General features: G+C 40.7%; 1 protein-coding gene across 7 annotated transcripts in view; it reads right to left on the reverse strand.

Moving 5' to 3' along the window:
* The window catches only part of GDA (guanine deaminase), a 130,166-nt gene that overhangs the window by 2,500 nt on the left and 104,971 nt on the right, over nucleotides 1–22,695 (reverse strand). For 2 of the 7 annotated variants that reach the window (XR_004177837.1, XR_004177836.1), the window contains exons 12-16: nucleotides 20,922–20,949; nucleotides 19,966–20,100; nucleotides 11,560–11,687; nucleotides 10,590–10,787; nucleotides 8,166–8,221 (exon numbers count right to left, since the gene is read on the reverse strand). Coding sequence is in view for 2 of the 7 variants with exons in the window: in XM_003911802.5 (XP_003911851.2) it covers nucleotides 20,030–20,100; nucleotides 20,922–20,949 (99 nt within the window). In the remaining 5 variants the exon portion in view is untranslated. Of the gene's footprint in view, nucleotides 1–8,165; nucleotides 8,222–10,589; nucleotides 10,788–11,559; nucleotides 11,688–14,330; nucleotides 14,785–15,791; nucleotides 20,101–20,921; nucleotides 20,950–22,695 lie in introns of those variants that run through there. The other 5 variants (XM_003911802.5, XM_009188938.4, XR_004177838.1 and 2 more) reach the window with 4 other exon arrangements.

Here is a 22,695-nt window from a genome sequence, read left to right on the forward strand (position 1 = left end):
CAAAGTGCTAGAATTGTAGGCATGAGCCACCACACCCAGCCAGTTAAGAACTATTTAACACATGAAAGTCATATGATATTCATGTTTCAATATTGATACATTAGATTTATCAGAACTCAACATGCTCATTTGTTCACACAACTATGCCTGCTTTTGTGCCGCACATGCACAATTTACTGCTTGTGACAGAGACCTGCTGAGGTTCTCTCACCGTTTGGTCTACAGAGCCTAAAATATTTATTCTCTGGCCCTTTACAAAGAAAGCTTGCAGATCCCCGATCTAATCTACAACCGTTATTCAAATCTTTCCAATTGTCCCACTAATGTCCTTTATTTGGCTTGGAATCCAACCTACTTATTTAACTTCTGTGGACCTCGGTTTCTCTCTTTGTGCAATTAAAATAGTAATAGTTCTTTCCCCTTTAATTTTTGTGAAAATTTTATGAGCTGATTCAATAAATCTCTTGGAACAATGTTTGGCCTATAGAATAACCACCACACTAAATGTTGGCAATTGTTACGACTTCAACCTTAGTTTCACTTTTCATTTTTAAAAATTCATATATTTGGCCAGGCACGGTGGCTCATGCCTGTAACCCCAGCACTCTGAGAGACTGAGGCAGGAGGAACACTTGAGCCCAGGAATGTGAGACCAGCCTGGGCAACATAGCAAGATCCCATTTCTACAGAAAAAAAGAAAAAAGAAAAAAAATTATCTGGGCATGGTAACACATGTCCGTAATCCCAGCTACTCAGGGGGCTGAGGTGGGAGGATCGCTTGAGCAGAGGAGGTTGAGGCTGCAGTGAGCCATGATTTCACTGCATTCCAGCCTGGGCAACAGAGTGAGACCCTGCCTCAAAAAATAAATTAAATAATATATGTATTTTTTAAATTAAGCAATACATACACAGTACAAAAGTTAAATGGTACACATACAAAAGAGAATGCTGTGAAATGTAAGTTTCCCTGCTGCTCTTTCCAAAGGCTATGGCTTTGGGAAATTTTAAACAACTGCATAGTACTACATGGTATTTTTTAAAAACTTTTTTTTTCTTTAAGACGGAGTTTCACTCTTCTTGCCCAGGCTGGAGTGTAATGGCAGGATCTTGGCTCACCACAACCTCCACCTCCCGGGTTCAAGTGATTCTCCTGCCTCAGCCTCCCGAGTAGCTGGGATTACAGGCATGCGCCACCACGCCTGGCTAATTTTGTATTTTTAGTAGAGACGGGGTTTCTCCATGTTGGTCAGGTTGGTCTCGAACTCATGATCTCTGGTAATCTGCCTGCCTCGGCCTCCCAAAGTGCTGGGATTATAGCGTGACCACTATGCCTGGCCAAAAATCTTTTTAAAATTAATTATTATTATTATTTTTCTTTTTCGAGACAGAGTCTCCCTCTGTCACCCAGGCTGGAGTGCAGTGGCGTGATCTTGACTGACTGAAAACTCCACCTCCTAGGTTCAAGCGATTCTCCTACCTCAACTTCCCAAGTAGCTGGGATTATAGGCATGTGCCACCACACCCAGCTAATTTTTGTAGTTTTAGTCGAGACAGGGTTTTATCACCTTGGCCAGGCTGGTCTTGAACTCCTGGCCTCAAGTGATCTGCCCACCTTGGCCTCTCAAAGTGCTGAGATTACAGGCATGAGCCACTGTGCCCAGCCACTACATGGTATTTAACCAGTGCCTTGTTGGTGTACTTCTAGGTTGTTCCCAGTTTTTTGCTATTATAGTTACAAAAATATTCTTGTGTTTGTGTATGGAATAAATTCCTCAATGTGGAAATCTAGGGTCAAAGTGATATATGGAAGTACTGGGAAGGAAAGAGCATGGTGCCTTTAAATGATATGAAAGCGAGGAAAGGAAGTGCTGGGTAGAGGAGGGCAGGGTCCCTGGCTAGGGCTCCAACCCCACGGACCTAGATGAGGACAGGCATTTCCTGCCCAAATGTTGCATTTCCCAAGACCACCCTGGCCTGCCATGCCCCCATCCTGTGTCTTTAAAAACCCGAGACCCTAGCAAGACAGACATACAGGCTGCTGGACGTTGAGAGGAGCACATAGATGGAGGAACACATGGGTGGTTGGATGTTGAGGGGAATGTACCAACAGTCACCAGCAGAAAGATGAGGAGTTTTGCTGGGGCGGTCGCAGGAGAGCCCAGGCTGCTGAGCAGCCTGACTCCACGGGAAAACCTTCCCACTATATCCCCTTCTGACTTCCTCCAAGTTACCTCCACTCAGTAAAACTTTGCACTCATTCTCCAAGCCCAGGTGTGATCCGATTCTTCCAGGACACCAAGGCAAGAACCCAGGATACAGAAAGCCCTCTGTCCTTGTGACTAAATAGAGAGTTTCATTGAGTTGGTTAACACAAGCCACCTACAGATGGAGACATTAAAAGAAAAAAACTAAAAGAGCATCCTGTAACACACGCCCACTGGGGCTTAGGAGTCGTAAACGTTCACCCCTAGACACTGCAGTGGGGTTGGAGCCCCGCAGCCTTCCATTCTGTATGCTCCCCTAGAGGTTTGAGCAGCAGGGTACTGAAGAAGCAAGCCACATCCCTGTAGCATGCCCTATGAGGGGGACAAGGGAACTTTTCCCATTTCTGTTGGGGCCTCGTGAAGTACATGAATATCTTTATTTTTGAGAGTTGTTACCAAATTTCCCCTTTGAGAGATTGTTCCATTTACAACCTCACTGGCAGCATATGAGGACGGCACATGTTTCTTCCAAATGTGAAATGATTAGGAGTTTAACAAACTAATGGCTGAAAATTGGTAGTTCCCTTTTTAATTTAAATGTCTCTTATTAGTAGTGAAAATGAACATCATTTTCTATTAAGAATCAGTTGTATTTCCTCTTCTGTGAACACTCTATTCATATTCTTTGACCAATTTTTAAAAACAATTGGACATTTTCTTATGAGTTATAGATATTAGACCTTAAGAAAATTATGGTCAGGTGCGGTGGCTCACACCTGTAATCCCAGCACTTTGGGAGGCCAAGGTGGGCGGATCACGAGGTCAGGAGTTCGAGATCAGCCTGACCAAGATGGTGAAACTCCGTCTCTACTAAAAATACAAAAATTAGCTGGGCGTGGTTGTGCTCGCCTGTAATCCCAGCTATCCAGGAGGCTGAGGCAGGAGAATCACTTGAACCTAGGAGGTAGAGGTTGCAGTGAGCCGAGATCACGCCACTGCACTCCTGCGTGGGCGAGAGTGAGACTGTCTCAAAAAAAAGAAAAAAAAAATTACTCTGTGATATGAACTGTAGTTTTAGCCCCAATTGTCAGTTGTTTTTCAATTTTGTTTATGGTGATTTTTAAATCATTTGAACTTTACTATAAAGATACAGAATGATAATATGATACTTTATGAAAAGTTCCAAATTAGCATAAAGATCTCAGCTGGTGAAATGTCTTGACTTACCAGGGCAGTTGAGTGGCGTGCAAAGAACCTGGGCTTTGGGTGTGGCTAAGCCTGGGTTGAATCTTCTGCTTACTAGTGGTGTAGCCTTTCTGAATCTGTTTCCTGATCTGCAACAGGGAACGAAGGTGGCAGAATATGCCACTCTAAAACATGTCTGTCTGGCATAGGGATTAGTTTGAGCTGAAAGCACTTGAAAAATAGCAAATGCAAGGAGAAGCTTTCTTTGAACTCCTCTTATTTGCCTAAAGATAGAAACTCCAAAAGAAACTCAGTTGTCATCAGTCCCCTCCCTGGGAGGTTGATCAACCAGGGAAGATCGACTCTGATCACGAAATAGAGACAAGAAATCAGCACCGCACTCAGACAGACTTTGTCATGAACTATTAATGGGGTTCTGGACACAGTACCCCAAAATATGTTACCTTGGTGATATGGTTTGGCTGTGTCCCCACCCAAATCTCAACTTGAATTTTATCTCCCAGAATTCCCACATGTGGTGGGAGGGACCCACAGGGAAGTAATTGAATCATGGGGGCCAGTCTTTCCCATGATATTCTTGTGATAGTGAATAAGTCTCATGAGATATGATGGGTTTATCAGTGGTTTCCACTTTTGCTTCTTCCTTATTTTTCTCTTGCTGTTGCCATGTAAGAAATGCCTTTTGCCTCCCACCATGATTCTGAGGCCTCCCCAGCCATGTGGAACTGTAAGTCCAGTTAAACCTCTTTTTCTTAAACCTCTTTTTCTTCCCAGTCTCAGGTATGTCTATCAGCAGCCTGAAAACAGACCAATACAGTAAATTGGTACCGGTAGAGTGGGTACCAGTTTACTGAAAAACACCCGAAAATGTGGAAGTGACTTTGGAACTGGGTAACAGGCAGAGGTTGTAACAGTTTGGAGGGCTCAGAAGAAGACAGGAAAATGTGGGGAAGTTTGGAACTCTCTAGAGACTTGTTGAACGACTTTGCCCAAAATGCTGATAGCAATACGGACAATAAAGTCCAGGCTGAGGTGGTCTCGGATGGAGATGAGGAACTTGTTGGGAACTGGAACACAGATGACTTTTGTTATGTTTTAGCAAAGAGACTGGCAGCATTTTGCCCCTGCCTAGAGATTTGTGGAACTTTGAACTTGGGAGAGATGAGTTAGGGTATCTGGAGGAAGAAATTTCTAAGCATCAAAGCATTCAAGAGGTGATTTGGGTGCTGTTAAAGGCATTCCGTTTTATAAGGGAAACAGAGCATAAAAGTTCAGAAAATTTGCAATGTGATAGAAAAGAAAAACCCATTTTCTGGGGAGAAATTTAAGCCGGCTGCAGAAATTTGCATAAGTAGCAAGAAGCCTAATGTTAATACCTAAGACCATGGGGAAAATGTCTCCAGGCCATGCCAAAGACCTTCACGGCAGCGCCCCCCCATCACAAGCTCAGAAGCCCAGGAGGAAAAAATGGTTTCATGGGCCAGGACCAGGGTCCCTGTGCTGTGTGCAGCCTAGGGACTTGGTGCCCTATGTCCTAGCCCCTCCAGCTGTGGCTGAAAGGGGCCAAGGTACAGCTTGGGCTGTTGCTTCAGAGGGTGGAAGCCTCAAGCCTTGGCAGCTTCCACGTGGTGTTGAGCCTGTGGGTACATAGAAGTTAAGAACTGATGTTTGGGAACCTCTGCCTGGATTTCAGAAGATGCATGGCAACACCTAGATGCCCAGGCAAAAGTTCGCTGCAGGGGCAGGATCCTCATGGAGAACTTCTGCTAGGGCAGTGCAGAAAGGAAATATGGGGTTGGAACCCCCACACAGAGTCCCTGTTGGGGCACCGCCTAGTGGAGCTGTGAGAAGAGGGCCACCGTCCTCCAGACCCCAGAATGGTAGATCCACTGACAGCTTCCACTGTGTGCCTGGAAAAGCCACAAACACTCAACACCAGCCTGTGAAAGCAGCCAGGAGGGAGGCTGTACCCTGCAGAGCCACAGGGGCGGAGCTGCCCAAGACCATGGGAACCCACCTTGTGCATCAGTGTGACCCGGATGTGAGACCTGGAGTCAAAGGGGATAATTCTGGAGCTTTAAAATTTGACTGCCCTACAGGATTTCGGACTTGCATGGGCCCTGTAACCCCTTTGTTTTGACCAATTTCTTGCATTTGGAATGGCTGTATTTACCCCAGTTGTATCTAGGAAGTAACTAGCTTGCTTTTGATTTTACAGGCTCATAGGCAGAAGGGACTTGCCTTATCTCAGATGAGATGTTGGACTGTGACTTTTGGGTTAATGCTGAAATGAGTTAAGACTTTGCGGGACTGCTGGGAAGGCGTAATTGATTTTGAAATGTGAGGACGTGAGATTTGAAGGGGCCAGGGGCGGAATGATATGATTTGGCTGTGTCCCAGCCTAAATCTCAACTTGAATTGCATCTCCCAGAATTCCCACATGTTGTGGGAGGGAACCTGGGGGAGGTAATTGATCATGGAGGCCAGTCTTTCCCATGCTATTCTCATGATAGTGAGTAAGTCTCATGAGATGGGTTTATCAGGGATTTCCACTTTTGCTTCTTCCTCATTTTCTCTTGATGCCGCCATGTAAGAAGTGCCTTTCACCTCTCACTATGATTCTGAGGCCTTCCCAGCTATGTGAAACTGTAAGTCCAATTAAACCTCTTTTTCTTCCCAGTCTCAGGTATGTCTTTATCAGCAGCCTGAAAACTGACTAATACCCTTGGCTTTTGAGAAAACAGCAGAAGCAGGAAAGTTACTCTCTGACCTTCTCCCACCCTTCTCCCCTGAGGTAGGTCAAAAAAGAATCCTCTGACCTTCCTCTGAAGCAGGTCATAAGACCCTCATTTTAGAGGTGGCCTCCCTATACCTGGAGAAAAGGAAATGTCCTTATCTCTGAAGACACAGGGACACAGAGAAGAATCTGACCAGACAGGCCTTGCTAAATTCCCCTCAGTTTATTACCACTAATTATACCTCCTTTGCCCAATTACACTTCTTCTGCACAACCGTCCACTTCATCAAGTCAAGCATAAAATATACACAGGTTTACTTGTTTCTTTGGGTCTTCATTTCTGAAGGCCCCTATGTCACATAAACTTATATTAAATACATTTGTATATTTTTCTCTTGTTAATCTGCCTCTGTTATAGGGGCTTCAGTCATGAACCTAGCAAGGGATAAAAAAAGACATCTTTTCTTCCCTGCATTATCATATCTCCCATTTATTCTTCCAAGGGCCATTCATCTTTCCTAAAAATCACTTAGTCTCCCTTAAGTGGCTGACATGTCTCCTCCCCATCTCCTATTAAAAGAGTATATACACTGTCTAATCTCAGCACATTTGGGGGTATTCACATGTTCCCTGTGACGCCCCCACACACCTAATAATAAAAATTAATAATTGTGGCCAGGCACAGTGGCTCATGCCTATAATCCCAGCACTTTAGAGGGCAGAGGCAGACAGATCGCTTGAGCTCACAAGTTCAAGACCAGCCTGGGCAACATGGCGAAAACCCATCTCTACAAGAAAATACAAAAATGAGCCAGGCATGGTGGCATGTTCCTGTAGTCCCGTCTACTTGGGAGGCTGAGGTAGGAGGATGGTTTGTGGAGGTTTCAGTGAGTCGAGATTACGCCACTGGGAGGGGGAGATTGCAGTGAGTTGAGATTGTGCCACTGCACTCCAGCCTGGTGATAGAATGAGACCTTGTCTCAAAATAATAATAATAATAATAATCGTGTATACTTTTTCTCCTGTTGATCTGCTGGATGTAAGTCTATCTTATTGATCCAGCTACGGAACCTAGGAGGGTAGAGGGAAAAATCTTTCCTCCCCTATAGGATAAAGGACCTACCTCATAGGGTGGTAGTGAGGATGAGAGAAAATGGTGCAGGGCCAGGAGCAGTGCCTGACAGCACCCAGAATCCCACCACTTCCTTCCACCTCCACTGCCACTGCCGTGGGCTGAGCACCATCATCTCCTCACACACACCATGGTCTATTCTGCACAGTGCAGTCACAGATCCTGCTAACATTTAAGTCATATCACATCTGCTCAAAGCTCCCAAACAACTCTCATCTCCTGGAGTAAGAGCCAAGGTCATCACGGTGGCCTCAGAGGTTCACAAGATCATCGCCCACTTCAGTTACTGTCACTGTGTTGACTTTTGCCATGCAAAATTTTTTCGTTTGTGTAGTCAAATTTATCAGTTTATCAAGTGTTTCTGTAGTACATGATATACATCTATCTTTTACGGCATCTGAATTTTGTGTCTTGCCTTCCCCATATGAGAGTAGAGAAAGGATTCTCCCATGTTTTCTTTTCAGTATCATTATGATTTCATATTTTACTTGAAGCTTTGAATAAATCAGATTGAATTAGAATTAGATTGAATTAGACTTATTCTAGTGTGATGTATGAGATAAGGAGTCTAACTTTTTCTTCCCAGAAGACTACCTGATTGTCCCAAATCTATTCATTGAGTAAACGTATGTTTTGCTTTTCAGTGCTAATTGGGCTTCTATTCTTTGACTATATCACAATGTATTTGCTAATCCCCTATTGCTGGGCACCAAGATGATATCTCTTGTTTTTTGCTATTTTAAACAGTGCTGAAGTATACAATAGTGAGTTTCTAGTTACAATGTTGAACCTTGAACTAAATATTTAAGGATGATTCTCAACTATGTATTTGTACTCTCAAATTCTATGAAAATAAAAGTGAGAAAGGAAGAACAAGTAGTCATACCTTATCTTCTGCTTTAGAACTCATTAGAATTGAGCAGTTTCAGGAAGGCCACTGAACTGTGAGTTATAGAGACAGAAAAGTTGCAGATTAGTTTGAGGGAAGTTTAATAAGTTGGAAAGTCGGTACTTTTTCTAAATCATACCTGAAATCCCATCATTCATTTCTTCAGGTTGTGACTTTGCATCTCCGAGAATACTTTGTAAAAATGGAAATGTCTTTGGGTGCATGATACTGAGGATTTGGCACTGGTATGTCATACAGGATTGGTTTCACATATGACTACCAATGTGAAACCTGGCTGAGATTGAAGGGTTAAAAGAATTTTGAGTAGCCATTGAGGAAAAAAATGTAGAAAAATATCTAGTCAATAGTTTGTCACTGTGGGCAGAATCTTATCCAATCAATTTGGCTTTGGATACTAGAACAAGCTTTAGTCCAGTCCAGAAAGGTAAGAGAGGAAGTCAGGAAATTCTGGTCCTTCCCAGTGTGGGGGCTGCACTGGGCTGAGACGTCATACCTCAGAGGAAGTGATACCATCCTATCATGGACTGCAGAGTCCAGTGGCACAAGTCACTCATCCTTTCCTCTCATAAACTGTAAAGGGACATTCAGCTACTATTGGTATGTAGCTGAGAGGCGGGCAGGAGGTGGCAGTTATTTAAAGGCAGACGGCTATTTCCCAAATGTTAAGTAGAAACATAAAAAATACTAATTGGATAGTCAGACCAACTGATTGTAGTAACAAGGTTTTGTTTCAGCTCTTCAATGAAGAATTATAACTCAAACTTGTCAAGTTGAATAGTGGCAAGAAGACCCCACCTTCATTCCCACCCGCTTCAATAAATCAGCTGCCTGTTTGCTACGGTCATAGGGAATAACAAATTTCCATTTTAATGGCAAGTAGATCTTTAGTCAAGGGTTGTATGATTAGCAAAAAGAAGAAGGAGAAGGAGGAGGAGGAGGAAGAAGGAGGAGGAGGGGGAGGAGGGAGGAAGGAGGGGGAGGGAATGAAGGAGAAGTAGAAGAAGGACGAGGAAGAAGAAGAAAAGAAGAAGGAGAAGGAGGAGAAGAAGAAAGAAGAAAGACGAAGAAGAAGAAGAATTTTTTATTTATTTTTTATTTTTGAGATGGAGTCTCGCCCTGTCTCCAAGCTGGAGTGCAGTGGCGCAATCTCGGCTCACCGCAACCTCCGCCTCCTGGGTTCAAGCGATTCTCCTGCCTCAGTCTCCCAAGTAGCTAGAAGAATTATTTAATAAAATAAATCTTATGAGACCCAGGCCTTTGAGAGCCTTAACTGAAGGCAAAAAAAAAATGTTATTAAGAGGCCAACCCAGCTTATGTTTTTCTCTGGGGCCTTGAAGTCTCTTCCACTTCTCCTGATTCTACCTGCAGTTTGAATTTGCTGTGTCATCTGGCCCATTGGTGGCTCCAAACAGCCACAGGCAAATGGGAAGCTTGGCCCCTGAATTCAAATGTCATATGTGTCCAGTGACTCCAGCAAACTCTCTCAGCTTATTTGGGTCCTGAATCCAAATGCCAGTGTCTAGCTCTTTAATAATCGTCTTGGGGCTAGTTTCATGCCAAACGAGCATGGGGTCGGAACGAACCTTAGCTTTCTCATGTACTAGTTTTACAGTGGCCTAACCTCTCTGAGCCTCAGTTGACCCAACTGTAAAATTGGGGTAGTACAGATTCACAGTTCTTATCTGAAACCCTTGGATCAGATGAGTTTTAGAATTAAGAATTTTTCCCCCCAAAATACTGTGCTTCGACCTGCAGGTTGAATCTGCTTTCTCATCTGGCCCATTGATGGCTCCAAACAGCCACATGCAAATAGGGAAACTTGCCCCCTGAATTCAAATGTCATATGTGCCCAGTGCCTCCAGCAAACCCTTTCAGCTTATTTGGGTCCTGAATCCAAATTCCAGGAAGAGAGAACTGCACTGGTCTAACTCAGATCAGTACTTATACTTGGCCAATAAGCATATATCTCCTTTTTCCAAGACAGCATTTTCTCGTTTCTTCTTAAACTTTCTACCCCAACTTCTAGCTTAAGGCCTCCTTCATCTCATACTGCAAACTGCCCTCCATTTATTTTATTAAACAGCATCTCACTCTCTTAGTGTTTCACCCGGGATTCTGTCATGACTGACTCATCCTTCATCCTCAGTATCTTTTTTTTTTGAGACCAAGTCTGGCTCTGTCACCGAGGCTGGAGTGCAGTGGTGTAATCTCGGCTCACTGCAACCTTCATCTCTTAGGCTCAAGCCATCCTCCCACCTCAGCCTCCCGAGTAGCTGGGACTACTGGTGCACACCACCACATCCAGCTTATTTTGTATTATTTTGTATTTTTTGTAGAGACAGAGTTTTGCCATGTTGCCCAGGCTGGTCTCAAACTCATGAGCTCAAGTGATCCACCCACCTCAGCCTCCCAAAGTGTTGGAATTACAGGCGTGAGCCACCACCTGTAATCCCATCCTCAGTATCTTTACAAGAGAACTGTCAGCAGAGGCTGGTCTGGGGTCTTGGAAGACTCCAGGTTCCGGCTCCAGGTGCCCAGTGGAAGTGGAGAATGGCATCTCTGGCCAGGCTTGCGGAAGGGTGGAGAGTGGTCACGTGCCTAATGAAGGAACAACAGTTTCTTTATCATTCATTTAAAAAGAAAATGGTCATTTCAAAGTTTATATCCTATCTCTAAAGAATGTACAGAAGCAAAGCTGGAGGTAACTTAAGCCAACATTGGCTATCAAGGTGCCCCACAACATGTGGAGCAGTAGGAGCCACGGCAGCCCTGGGGCCTCATGGGAATCAGGGAGTCACCCGTGCAGGGGCTACTCTGTCTGTCGCTGGTCCCAGAGTCAGGAAAAGGCCTCCGGGTGTTGATGGGTAGGGTTCACCCTCTCAGGTTTCTGCATGTGGTGGGAACTTGGCCGGCATTTCCTTTCCCACCTGCTGGGGCAAGGCCTCCAATTAGCTGGGCGCAGTAGCTCACACCTGTAATCCTAGCACTTTAGAAGGCTGAGGTGGGAGGATCACTTGAGACCAGGATATCAAGATCAGCCTGGGCAACAACAAAAGGTTATCTGCCAATGAATAGGAAAACCACCAATGTACGTGAGACCCACAGTTGCTGCACTCAAGTGAACCTGGTGCCTTCTCTTCATTAGCTTACACACCTGATTACACCTGGTCCTTGTCATACCCAGGATGGCTCTCCTCACTACACCCATTCCCTGACCATACCAAGGTATTTGTTGATAATATAAATTCTTGGGCCCCAGGCCAAACCTACTGAATCCGAATGTATAGGGACAAGGGCCTGGAAACCTTCATTTTGAACCAACACCTGTGGCGATTCTTATGAAGACTGGATTCGTCCACTTCATTCTTACCTTACTTTTCCAGAAGTCAAGTCTTCATGATGAGCTGCTATTGCTCATGCTGAATGCTCTGCTTGAAATTTTCGAGTTTTCATATGGAAAATAAATTATTATTCTTCTTCCAAGCTTAGATGTCACTTCTGTGAAGGATTCACCACCACACTTAGCCCTCTGTAATCTCTGCGGACTATATACCCAAGAGAACCTAGTTTCCCCCTTAAACACCCTTAGCTCTCTATACATCTGTCATAAACGTAATATATTGTCTATGTATTGCCTCTCACCTACCATCCCAGACTGTGAGTTCTTCAAAGAGATGAAAGTTATTTTTAACCCTCAGAACTGACCTGTACCTGGTATTTATTATGCATTTGATGAAATGTTGCTTAAATGAATGTTGATTAAAATTTACAACTTCATGATTAGTAAATTAAATATGACTTAATAGGCCATTATTTTATACTTTCTGCACATACAGATTTCTATCTTTCAAAAAACCAACTAATTAACCATTTTTAAGTATGAAATTTACAAAGACATAAAAAGCATAAGAGAACAGCCAAGTACACTTCAGAGCAAACTAATTACAATTTCTTTTGGATTAAATTATGCCATGTTAAATGGTCTACAGTACTACAAAACAACATTAAATGAATATTTTATATGCATTTATACTGACTTCTTATTTAATCAGGGCAATAATTTTCTAGGGAATGTGAAGATTTTCTATGAGTCTCATCATGAGTTTCCTCCATAAGTTACAATAAATAATACATCCATAATAGATTGCAAAATTGTCCTGGATGACATAAAAAGCCTATTACCCAGCTTTAATAAATAAACAAACAACCTAAACTCCATAGCTTCTCTTTTACCCCCATGTTTCTGAGTCACTAGCATGAGATTTTACAGGATGGATAGCATGCCATTGCATTATGCCAGGACATATTTATGATGCTGGAGGGTTTGTTGTGGTTATATAAATTAGTCCAAAATACATAGGTTGCCAATTCATCTTCAATAGTTCTACTAAGAAAGTTTATGAATTGAAAGAAGTGTGTGCACTTGTATTTCTGAGCGCCTTCATTTATCCTTTTGAGTATCCTTTTGAGGTAGGAGACAGGCAGGACTTGTTTTCTGGTCACAACCTTGCTGACCAAATCAGGATCTGGTCTAAACAGGATAAAGTGAAGAAACTGGTAGGAATCAGCAGATGGCTACCAAAGCAATCCATAGATGCCCTCATTGCTCATTAGCATAAGACACTCCCACCAGCACCATGACAATTTACAAAAGCTATGACAATGACCTAGAAGTTACCACCCCTTTGCTAGAAAATCCTAAACTGCCCTTCAATTTGCATTCACCTACCCCTTAATTTGCATGTAATTAAAAGTGGGTTTAAGTGAGTATACAGTTGCCAAGAACCCATATGTTGTCAACTTTAGTTGCACTGCCTATGAGTTATCCCTGCTCTGTAGGGAGCAGTACTATTCAATAAAAGATGCTGTCTAACACTGAATTCTTTCCCGGATAACCTTCCTGGGCAAAGCTCCAATTTGAGAGTTCATCTGTTCTGTAATACTTTGATAAATTAAGCCTTTCTTGCCTTTTATCTGTTTCTGTGCTTCGGTCAAGGTTTTCAAAGTGCTTTACAAACACAAAGCCATCCTTCACTTGTTCCTTAACTCAGGTGCGGATGAAACCAACTTTTGTGGAAGAAAAACAAAAACAAAAATCACCAAGGCCATTTGAAGTCTCTCAAGTGTTCCAGGACAGCAAATTTAGAAATCTGGAAAAAACACACACACAAACAGAATTCTTGCTTGGGTTATTCATTTATGGGTTTTATTTGACAGCAGTTAACCAAAAGTCTTATCTGGAGAGTGACCCAGACTAAAAGGACAGAAGTTAATTTCACAGTGAAGCGACAAGTTCCAGTTTTCAAGCGAGTGGATGTCATCTGACCGAATAACAATCTTCCAGGGCCATTATTTCTGCAGTTTGATTTGACTGCTTACGACTTTGGGTTCTCTTTCTACAGACAGGGAACAAATGTTTGCTTGCTCTCTACAGAATCCAGGCAATAGCAGAGGGCTCAAGTGGACTATAAAATTCTATGTGATCTGCTTTTGTTTTTGTTTTTTAATTGCATTTTGTACTGGCGAGAAAACATTTAATATTTACTTTTTTTAGTTACCACTGAAGAATTTCCCAACAAAGTTTTTGTTAATAGAGAAAATGCTTTTAGCTCTCTATCTATATTCCTGCTCCAAAATTTAGATTCAACTATTATAGAAGCATGAACCATTTTTTAAGTATGATAAACGCAATGTAGTCTTACAATGATGTGGTAGTAGGTTAGGGTCAGGCTGGAGATAAAAGTGATAAGTCTGAATTAGTTTAAAATATTAATCACACTTTAAAATGCTATCCTATCAAAGACAGAGAACATTTCTCTTTTGTCCTATTTTAAAATAAGATTAAAACAAAATAAAACACCTGCCACTGGTGAGAGTTACTTGTGAGTTCTGGTCCAGTAACTAAGTGGTCTCTTGATGGAGTCTTAAAACACCATAACACAAGTCCTGTTTTGCTACTGGGAGGTATTTATCTTATATCCAAATCTTTTTTGTTGTTGTTGTTAATTTAAATCCTGAATTTAGTACCATGTAATAATCTGCACATTTATATATTATCTATTGTAATACCCAGTGTCCACAATGTGCAAACTGGACATACATTATTGCTAAATTATGCATGTGAAATTTCTTTTCTGGATATTTTGTACTAAATTGATCTTTAGGAGAAAATAAGTGCTTAGTAAGTTATGGGAAGCAGTTTCATCATGCCCACTGTATCTTAGGACTGCAATTTCTACCCCTTGCATGAGTCTGGTGAGACAGAACAATCACACAGCAAAGTAAGTGAAGCAACTTTATTCCTCACAGATAGGCAGCAAGGGACAATACAAGCTTAAGATTCATGGCAAGTCTGTCAAGGCTCAGGATAGTTTCCCAGGGCAGATAAAAGTCAGCTACATCTGCACGTAGCTGAGGGACCTTCGAAGCATGCTCCACCCTGGGTTTTATACCTTGAGGATACTTGACATGCTGGGCTAAGGCACCGTAAGATCCTGTTTCAGGAGGGATGGGAACACAGCCCAGTCTGTTCTGGCCAGTTCCTCCTTATCTGAGAATGTTCCATTTCCAGCACATTCTACAGTTATTCTGAGAACTACAAGAGAGAAAGGGGGGATGAGCTGGGTCACCAGTGCAATTGAAAGACTTGTTCTGCAAGCTGCTCAGACATTGGGATGAATTTATAGACCTAATCTACTACTCTATGTTTCATATTACAAATAAAAAAAATGAACATATAATACTGTTGAAAAAATCAGATGCAAAGTGTTTCTATGTAAAGGAGGATCCATAATATCACTTGATTTAGATTATAAAATATATACTGATAAAAATATTTATAAAATTATTTCTATTTTCATTTGGTCTATATTCATTTTTAGGATAATAGCTACCACATAGTGAGCACTCACTGTGTTCCAGCTGCTAGCTTAAGTGCTGTCTATGTATCCTTTTATTTAGTCTTCATGACTGTAAGGCAGGCACTCATGTTATCTCCATATCATGGAATTAGAAATGGACCCGTGGAGACTTAAAGTAACATGTCTGCCGCCTAGCGAGGGAATGACCAAGCTTAGACTCAAACATACTGGAATACTGCTTCCGAATTGCAGGTGATTCATTAGAAGCTCAAGAAACCAACTGGGGAATCATCCGCAGCATTAAAAAGTAGAGAATAAAATAAAATGTCATAGAATAAAGTGTACAGGAAATAGCCCAAGGCATCACAAATAGAGAACGTATTATTCTGTGAAACTTTTGTTTTAAATACACATGCACATATGTCTGTGTGAACTGATTCTTCATATAGAGTGCATTACTCACTCTGGGTAATGTCTTAAAATATATAAAATATACACTATGCTGAAATCAAAAGCAATAGCAATCTGCTTCTAAAAGGCTGAACATTCGAGCTTAATTTTTAAAAGCTATGTATAGTGACTATCATAGGATGTTAGATACATGTTGGCTCACAGCTAAGTATTCTATTCTATTTTTTAAAATTCATGCTAAAAGAAGAAAAACAGTGTAAAATCAATTCCCCTTCCGGCAGATTGATAGAATTCACAACAAAACCAAACAGAGAGAACTCACAACAAAAAATAACGTAAACACAAAGTCTCATTTATTTTTGTCTGAAGCACATAGGAGCTCACTTAGCACGATAACAGTAAGCGAATCATACAAATATTGAGAAAAAATGTTCCTATGAATACATACATATATATTCCTAAGAGTAGCAATCAGGAGTTTAACAACAAATGTAAACTGGTTTTCTCTGAAGAATGCTTTCTGACAGGCTTTTGGGTTGGAAATGGTATGGACAGGTAAATCACTGTCACATAACAGATAAGCTAAGAATAACTTCTGTTACCCCCATTGTGATTTGTTTCTGCCCCACCCTAACTGATCAATGTACTTTGTAATCTCCCCCACCCTTAAGAAGGTTCTTTATAATCTCCCCCCTTAAGAAGGTTCTTTGTAATTCTCCCCACACTTGAGAATGTATTTTATGAGATCCACCCCCTGCCCACAAAACATTGCTCCTAACTCCACCGCCTATCCCAAAACCTATAAGAACCAATGATAACCCCACCACTCTTTGCTGTCTCCTTTTTCGGACTCAGCCCATCTGCACCCAGGTGAAATAAACAGCCTTGTTGCTCACACACACAAAAAAAGAGTAACTTCTGTTACCCAAGTCATTTGAACCCCATGGACTGTGAAAGTCCTCTTGGAATTTACATTTAATTCCACCATTGGCCTGGTTGACTTCCACATTTCACTAAATTTGGACAAGATCCACAAAGCAACCCCTCAACTCTCAATCTCTCACACTCAGGGCTGTGGGAAGGAAGGGCAGGTGAAACCAGGTGTGAACACATGCATGGGGACCAATGTCAGGATTTTCTAACAGTGTCCTTCTGTTTCTGCACTTCCAAAGTGATACCTAAACTGGCTAGTAGATCTGAAATTGCTAACATCTCCTTGAAGCCGTACAAAAAAAAAAAAAAAAGCACTTCAAAAATTCTTCACAATCCAAACAATTTAAAAACCATTTCAAGTCATTACTTTTTCGTTTACCTGTTAATAACTCACACCATTGCTTTTAAGCATGTGAATGTTTCCAACCATCATCATCAGTTTTAAAAATGGACAACAATGAAAAGATGTCCAAGAGTCTCCAGAAGCATCCAAATTTTGGATCTCTCCGACGTATAGCACAAGGTAGAATTGATACAATGTGCCTTCCAGCTTGCCTTTAAAGCTCTCCATATGTCTAGTTCTGAGGTGAAAAGATTAAAAATAGGAAGAGCCTGGTAGGGAGTGAAGATTCAAAATGCATTGCTAGATCTCACACCCGTTACATTTCCTCTCTAAGATCTCAGCTGCAGTTGCCAGTGGGGATATTGGAGGGTACATTTCAAAGTTGGCTAAGCATTATGGGGAGAGTTTCCCACCATTTCTTTCCCTTTAACCTGTAGAATTCTTTCTGAAGTAAAAAAGAGTTTTAATAGGGGCTCAATGCTCACAGCATTAACTTAGAAAGACCCCTGGCATGAAGGGAGCTTGTTCCAAGATCTCCTCTTGGGGTCTGATAATTCAACGAGAGAACCAGCCAAGAGAATAAATCAGGGAACAGTCTCCTTGGTCTGTTCAGGACAACCTTTCACCTCCTAATCTTTTACTTCCCATATTTCCCTCTCGTTTGAAAATGAAATTTACCTTAGCTGATCAGCCTGCTTTTGTGTTTTGCTTGCAAAAATATTTTGCGAATTTATGATAATCGATACTTTTGAATGGTTTTTACCTTTCAAAGAGCATTCTGTTGAAAATACCATGGAACATGAAGGAAATGGTGGAGGGTGGGGTGAGGAGGCTGTTAAGTTAATTGTTTCTTTCCTGTCAGAGAGCAAGATATTCAAACAAAAAGGGACAAATAAGATTGGCTTGGAAAAGTGCCGCTCCAAAATTCAGAAAGTCAACCTACATTAGGCAAAGGCAACATTTCAAAGTGCAGAAAATCTGGCCCCAGGTATAGCTAATGCCTGTGGTACAGAAAAAAAAAAAAAAAAGCATACATAACATTCAGGAACACCGCACTTGGAGAAATAGAACACATAAGTTATAAGTGATGCGGAGAGATCAAAGTACATATAAACATTTCAACACATCCTATTTTTACCAGGAAAGATATTCAGGTCTTAACACATTATCAGAGCTAAATTTAAATGTTTAACAGGATGGTTGTATACGGCCATTCCTACTGCTTCTGATGCTACACTTATTTATATTTACTGCACAGGAGTCCTAGGTCTACATGAAAACTGATGTTCAACATCAAAATGTACACCCTTAAAGAAGGTAAAAGTGTAGGATCTTGCAAACACTAGAAGCAGCTACTGCCTGTAAGTGGATCTTACACATCTCATCTAAATTCCTAAGCCTACTCATTTGGTTAGACACCATGTAATCAAGTTCCTTTGGCAGTGATTGAGGGATAAAGCTGAAGATTCTTGCTAGCCCCATAGAGAAATGGGGGGAAATTTGGCAAGGCATCTTTGACATGGCTCAGGAACTAGAAATATTAGAAATACAGACTAAGACTGGAAATTGGGTTTACTAAGCTACTTATCTCACAAAACAAACTCTGTTGTTTATTAAAAAAATAAAACTAAACTTTTGTTCCCTCTTTAGGTGTCATGTATACACAATCAAATCTACAAGTATTTCTATTAGGGAAAAAACCTGGGCCAATTACTGCTAAATTAGCATAAGTATGTGAAAATAAAATTTACACTACAGGAGGGGGAACTATGTTTTTTGTTCTGTAAATACGGAGTTAGCTATATTACATAAAGTTTTCTACTATAAGGTAATATTAAAGAGTCACCCCTAAGCTCTAGGAATGAGTGTTATAATATATTAAGAAAGTCTATTCCTTTTCCTTGCTCATTTATAGTATTTGCAATTTAATAAGAAAAATATAGAATTTAAATAACATTCACATCAATACTTAAAGATTTATCATAAGGTCATAATTTGGTTTTAATTCTAGGTTATGGGAAAACACACTGTATTAGGAAGCATAAAAATATTCTTTGCTTTGTAATGTTCCTAAATATCTAGTAAGAATTGTCCTGTTAATGTAAATATTAAGTAGGAACATTATGTACTCTTCATTATCCTAAAATTCTAATGTCCTAAAAATTATAGGGAGTTAAACAGAAAATTGGCAAAAATTAGAAAATAGAGTCCTTTCAATACACAGGGTTTAAAGATTTTTAACAATATTTCTTTAACAGGATTTGTCCTTCATTTTAAAGTTCTAGCAGACTGATATCTGAGTACGGAATTTCCAGAAACTACAATATATTGTTTGGGTGGAATAGGCCATGGCAATGGAACCTGTCCTGTTAGTATTGGCGGCTCCTGGATGCCCATCACTTGCCCCAGTTCACGAAGACTCCAGTCTACATAAATTTCATTAAGCACAGAATTTGTTTCTCTTCTGATAAAATGGAAGCAATGACATCTCACAGTTATAAGTTGATTTTAAAGTGCACAAAAAATACAACTATTTATGCCACGTAGTTACATGAATAATATTCCTAAGAGACTTTAAATCTTTAATACCCAACTTCTGTCAAACACTTTGAAGCACAAAACTATATTAAGAAAGCATGTGGCATTCAATTTCTGACATTCATCCCCAAAGAAGGCAAAGCACAACACTAACACATCTCTGAAATGCAAATTCCATTAAGTGCAAATTTCTAAAACACAAGGTCAACCTAGAAACACGTTTTGAAATTCAACAAGTTCTCTTTTTAAATTAGTATGCTCGGTATATAATTTTCAAACACAATCTGAAGTGATTTTCTAACATTTGTTCGCAGTCTAACTTTTGCTCCCTCATAAAAATATACTCTCATGGGTCCATTTTCCGTTTTCTAATTTTTGCATTTATTAGCTCAAAATATCTAACCTTTTAGAAACATCTTTTCTTTCCACATTTTCAAATATGAAAAAGGCTTTGCTTAAGTTTTATCGTAGGAACACCACCAGTAATAGCATTCCCTTCTGTTTGAGCTTAAAGTAACTCTGAGCAGCTCCAAAGGGAGACATTTTCATGAAATTTATGAACCCTCTCAACCAGAGTTGAGAATTAGTGCAACTTCCTTCGAACTATTTGTCAAGTGAATACTGTAACTAGACACAGAAAGGGATAGTCATCCCAAGAACAAGGTACTATTTTTTGACTTTCTAACTCCACCTGGGCACAAGGGAGATGCAGAACCACGCTCATCCCAGGAGAATGTCGTAGATGCCCGAGGGTCTTACACTGAGCTGGAAAACGGAACCACCTGCTTTCCGCCCACATAAACCTCCTCAATATTTCGATCGTCTCCTGAAAGAAAAATCAAGGAATCATGTATAAAATCCTTTTGTGTCAATAAGTATCTTCCCTGCCATTGGGAGAGATTTTTTTTTAAAGATACTTCTAGGAGAGGAAATACTAAAAGCTGCTTTCCCCCCACCCTCAGATTGTTTATAGTCTGAACAGGAAGATATGACCGGTAGAAAATGTTATAGCTAATTTGATGATTAGGGTCTGAATTCTGCACCAGAGGCAGAAATCACATAAAGTTGACTCAACCCCCTATAGCTGTCCTTTCTCAGCTAAAGTGGTTGGTTTACATTTTGCCCCCATTGAGAAATAAATACTACTCTTTACGCTCCAGAATCAGCTCCACAAGAAGTAATACATGTGTCTTTCCATCTCGAGTTCACTCAGTCCTGAGCTCACTCAACAGAATGGGAGGGAGGGTAGAATCTTCTGCATTACTGTTTCTCTCTCTGAATGGAATTGAATGTGAGTACATCACAAGCACGTGTAGGGAGATTGTACTATATATTTGTCACAAAAACATGGTAGGGGAGAATGTCAGATACCGAATGAGTACAAGGGGGTTGAACATGAAGATCTCTTCACCTTTGGCCTTCCATTCCTCAGCTTACAATTTATGACTAGAGATTTCAAATAGAACCTTTAAATAATGTGCCACCAATGGGCTTGATGCTTCAGAGTGTTAAAAAAATAATGAATCAAAGCAAATTATCATACATAGAGTTTAATATATGGTATGATAAATATATAGAGCCATACCCAAGAAAAAGACAGGAAAAGGTTTTATTTAATATTTAGCATAGAGACATACATCTACCTACCTAGATAGAGGAACTTCTGGATAACAGCCTAAAATGGAAAATAAAAGTAATAAGAAAGACTAGTTTGTGCATTTAGAAAAGTAAATTCACAGGCAATAGTGGCTGGCAAAGCCCAGAAATACGAATTTATTTCTTAATGTCAAAATCGACTTCTATTAATTAAAAAAGAAGTGGCTATGTGCTTCATAAAAACCTCCCAGAACAACAAAATAATCCACTGGCAATTAACAGAAGTTTACCTATTGTGTGAAAGTTCTGGGTATGTAACTTTTGAGTCATCAGAGAAAAGGTATTATATAAATTAAAGAAATTAATTTAGTAAAATAATTCAAATATTTCAAGAGGGGTATGATGTAAGACAAGCTCGTCCAACTTGCCTTATTTTGTTTTTGTTGTTCTGTTTTGTTTTGTTTTAGGCTTTTAGCAGCCTGAAGCCACGGTTTTTAGTTTCTGTCTCTACTGATAAGCAGAAAAGAGGGAGGAGGGAGGGGGCTTTACTGGCACAACCAGAAACAGAAACTAAGAACTCATGACTGTATTCTCTCCCTTGGACACCCCTGATGTGAGAAAAATGACTAGGACTATTCCCTACAGCCCTATTCCCAGAGATTTACTCTAATAAGAGAGTAAAATAATAAACAACATGAAAATAATGATGGGGTCAGGACACACGACCTCCAATCAAACACAGGAAGGTCACTCTGACTCTCCCTCACCCCTCACCCCTCACCCAGATGCAGGTCGTAAGACCATTAAGTAAAGGGGTGCCCTCCCTATGCCAGATCTCTGGAGACAAATGGTCACAGAGAAGAATCTGAACAAACAGGCCTTGCTAAGTTCCCTCTACCTTATTACCACTGGATCACACTCCGTGTCCTATCACATTTCTCTACAACTTTCCACTCTTCATCAAACCTAGCATAAAAATACCCAAGTTTACCTGTTTGTTTGGGTCTTCACTTCCTTATGAAGGCTCCTGTCATGTAAAATTTATATTAAACAGGCCAGGTACAGTGGCTCATGCCTGTAATCCCAACACTTTGGGAGGCCAAGGCAGGTGGATTACCTGAGGTCAGGAGTTCAAGACCAGCTTGGCCAACATGGTGAAAGCCCATCTCTACCAAAATTACAAAAATTAGCTGGGTGTGGTGGTGGGCGCCTGTAATCCCAGCTACTTGGGAGGCTGAGACAGGAGAGCTGCTTGAACCCAGGAGGCAGAGGTTGCAGTGAGCTGAGATCGTGCCATTGTACTCCAGCCTGGGCGACAAGAGCAAACTCTGTCTCAAAAAAAATTTATATTAAATAAATGTGTATGCCTTTCTCCTGTTAATCTGTCTCTTGTTATAGTGACCTCAGCCTTGACCCTAAGATGGGTAGAGAAAAAGATATTTTTCCTCTTTTATAATAACAAATGGTACAAACTTCACATAATACAGAATTTTTCTTTTAAAAACTTTAATGTATTTATTATCACATTTACTCTCATAAGTAGATCAATTTAGAAATGGCAATAGTTAATTCTTTTTTTAGGAAGAACTCAGTATCTTACAAGGAATCAATTTTCAGGTAAGATGAAGTAGTTTATTGTATCCATAGAAAAACATTTTTAATAAGAGAAACAAAGTTCATTTTCTTACAAAATTAAAACCATTGACATAGCATCGCGGTCAAGAGCCTCGCCTCCAGTAGTCAGAAAGTCCCATGTGTGAATCCAAATTCCGCCTACTAATCACAGGCTATGAGTCTTTACGTAAATCACTTAACCTCCCTTAAG

This window comes from Papio anubis, chromosome 13, assembly GCF_008728515.1.
Source record: "Papio anubis isolate 15944 chromosome 13, Panubis1.0, whole genome shotgun sequence".
Classification (NCBI taxonomy): Eukaryota; Metazoa; Chordata; class Mammalia; order Primates; family Cercopithecidae; genus Papio; species Papio anubis.